This window comes from Aphelocoma coerulescens, unplaced genomic scaffold (genome assembly GCF_041296385.1).
Source record: "Aphelocoma coerulescens isolate FSJ_1873_10779 unplaced genomic scaffold, UR_Acoe_1.0 HiC_scaffold_60, whole genome shotgun sequence".
Taxonomy (NCBI): domain Eukaryota; kingdom Metazoa; phylum Chordata; class Aves; order Passeriformes; family Corvidae; genus Aphelocoma; species Aphelocoma coerulescens.
The window spans coordinates 298,218-299,552 of NW_027183949.1; the positions used below are offsets into that span (position 1 = coordinate 298,218).

The following is a 1,335-nucleotide window of genomic DNA, read 5'->3' on the forward strand; positions in this document are numbered from 1 at the left end:
CCACAGATGCCCATGGCCAGAGGCAGCAAATGTCCAACAGCAGCTCCATCAGCCACTTCCTCCTGCTGCCATTGGCAGACACGCGGCAGCTGCAGCTCCTGCACTTCTGCCTCTTCCTGGGCATCTCCCTGGCTGCCCTCCTGGCCAACGGCCTCATCATCAGCGCCGGAGCCTGCGGCCAGCACCTGCACAGCCCCATGTTCTTCTTCCTGCTCAACCTGGCCCTCACCGACCTGGGCTCCATCTGCACCACTGTCCCCAAGGCCATGCACAATTCCCTCTGGGGCACCAGCCACATCTCCTACTCAGCATGTGCTGCTCAGGTCTTTCTGTTTGTGTTCTTCATCTCAGCAGAGTATTTTCTCCTCACCATCATGTGCTACGACCGCTACGTGTCCATCTGCAAACCCCTGCACTACGGGACCCTCCTGGGCAGCAGAGCTTGTGCCCACATGGCAGCAGCTGCCTGGGCCAGTGCCTTTTTCTATGCTCTCATGCACACGGCCAATACATTTTCCCTGCCCCTGTGCCAGGGCAATGGCCTGGGCCAGTTCTTCTGTGAAATCCCACACATCCTCAAGCTCTCCTGCTCACAATCCAACCTCAGGGAGCTTGTGCTTATTGTGCTGAGTGCTTTTCTGTATTTTGGCTGCTTTGTGTTCATGGTTTTCTCCTATGTGCAGATCTTCAGGGCCGTGCTGAGGATCCCCTCTGAGCAGGGACGGCACAAAGCCTTTTCCACGTGCCTCCCTCACCTGGCCGTGCTCTCCCTGTTCCTCAGCACTGGCTTTTTTGCCTACCTGAAGCCCCCCTCCATCTCCTCCCCATCCCTGGATCTGGCCCTGTCAGTTCTGTACTCGGTGGTGCCTCCAGCCCTGAACCCTCTCATCTACAGCCTGAGGAACCAGGAGCTCAAGGATGCCTTGAGGAAAATGATGACTGTATATTTTCAGAAGCAATAAATCCTTTTATTTCTGCAGCAGAGCCTGCAGATCCAAACTCTTTAAAATTTCAGAATTTCTTTCCCTATTTCTCCATTTTTTCATAGGTACTGTTTCTTATTCTTGTTCTGGTTCTACAATGTTTTTTACAAAATAGTGTAGAATTACCCTTAGCAATTCTACATGAATATCTACCTATCTTTAGAAACACAGAGACTTTCAGGAGGCCTGTCCCCTGTGCATTTAAATAAAAACAAGTGACTGCCCTGACTTGTGTGTCCCAGATGCTTCCTGAGCCATTCTCTGCCTCTGCAGGGGCAGTGCCTGTGAGCAGAGCTGCAGGGAACAGACTCCCAGCACAGCAGCACGGCCAGGGACAATGGCCCTGGCTCTC

General features: G+C 53.2%; 1 protein-coding gene across 1 annotated transcript; it reads left to right on the forward strand.

Annotated features, from left to right (window-relative positions):
* Window positions 1-230: 230 nt before the first annotated feature.
* On the forward strand, window positions 231-893 carry LOC138102055 (olfactory receptor 14J1-like; the record flags this gene model as incomplete). The annotated part of the gene is made up of 1 exon (XM_068999810.1): window positions 231-893. A coding segment is annotated over one exon (663 nt), but the record flags the coding sequence as incomplete, so codon positions are not given.
* Between the last annotated feature and the right edge of the window lie 442 nt (window positions 894-1,335).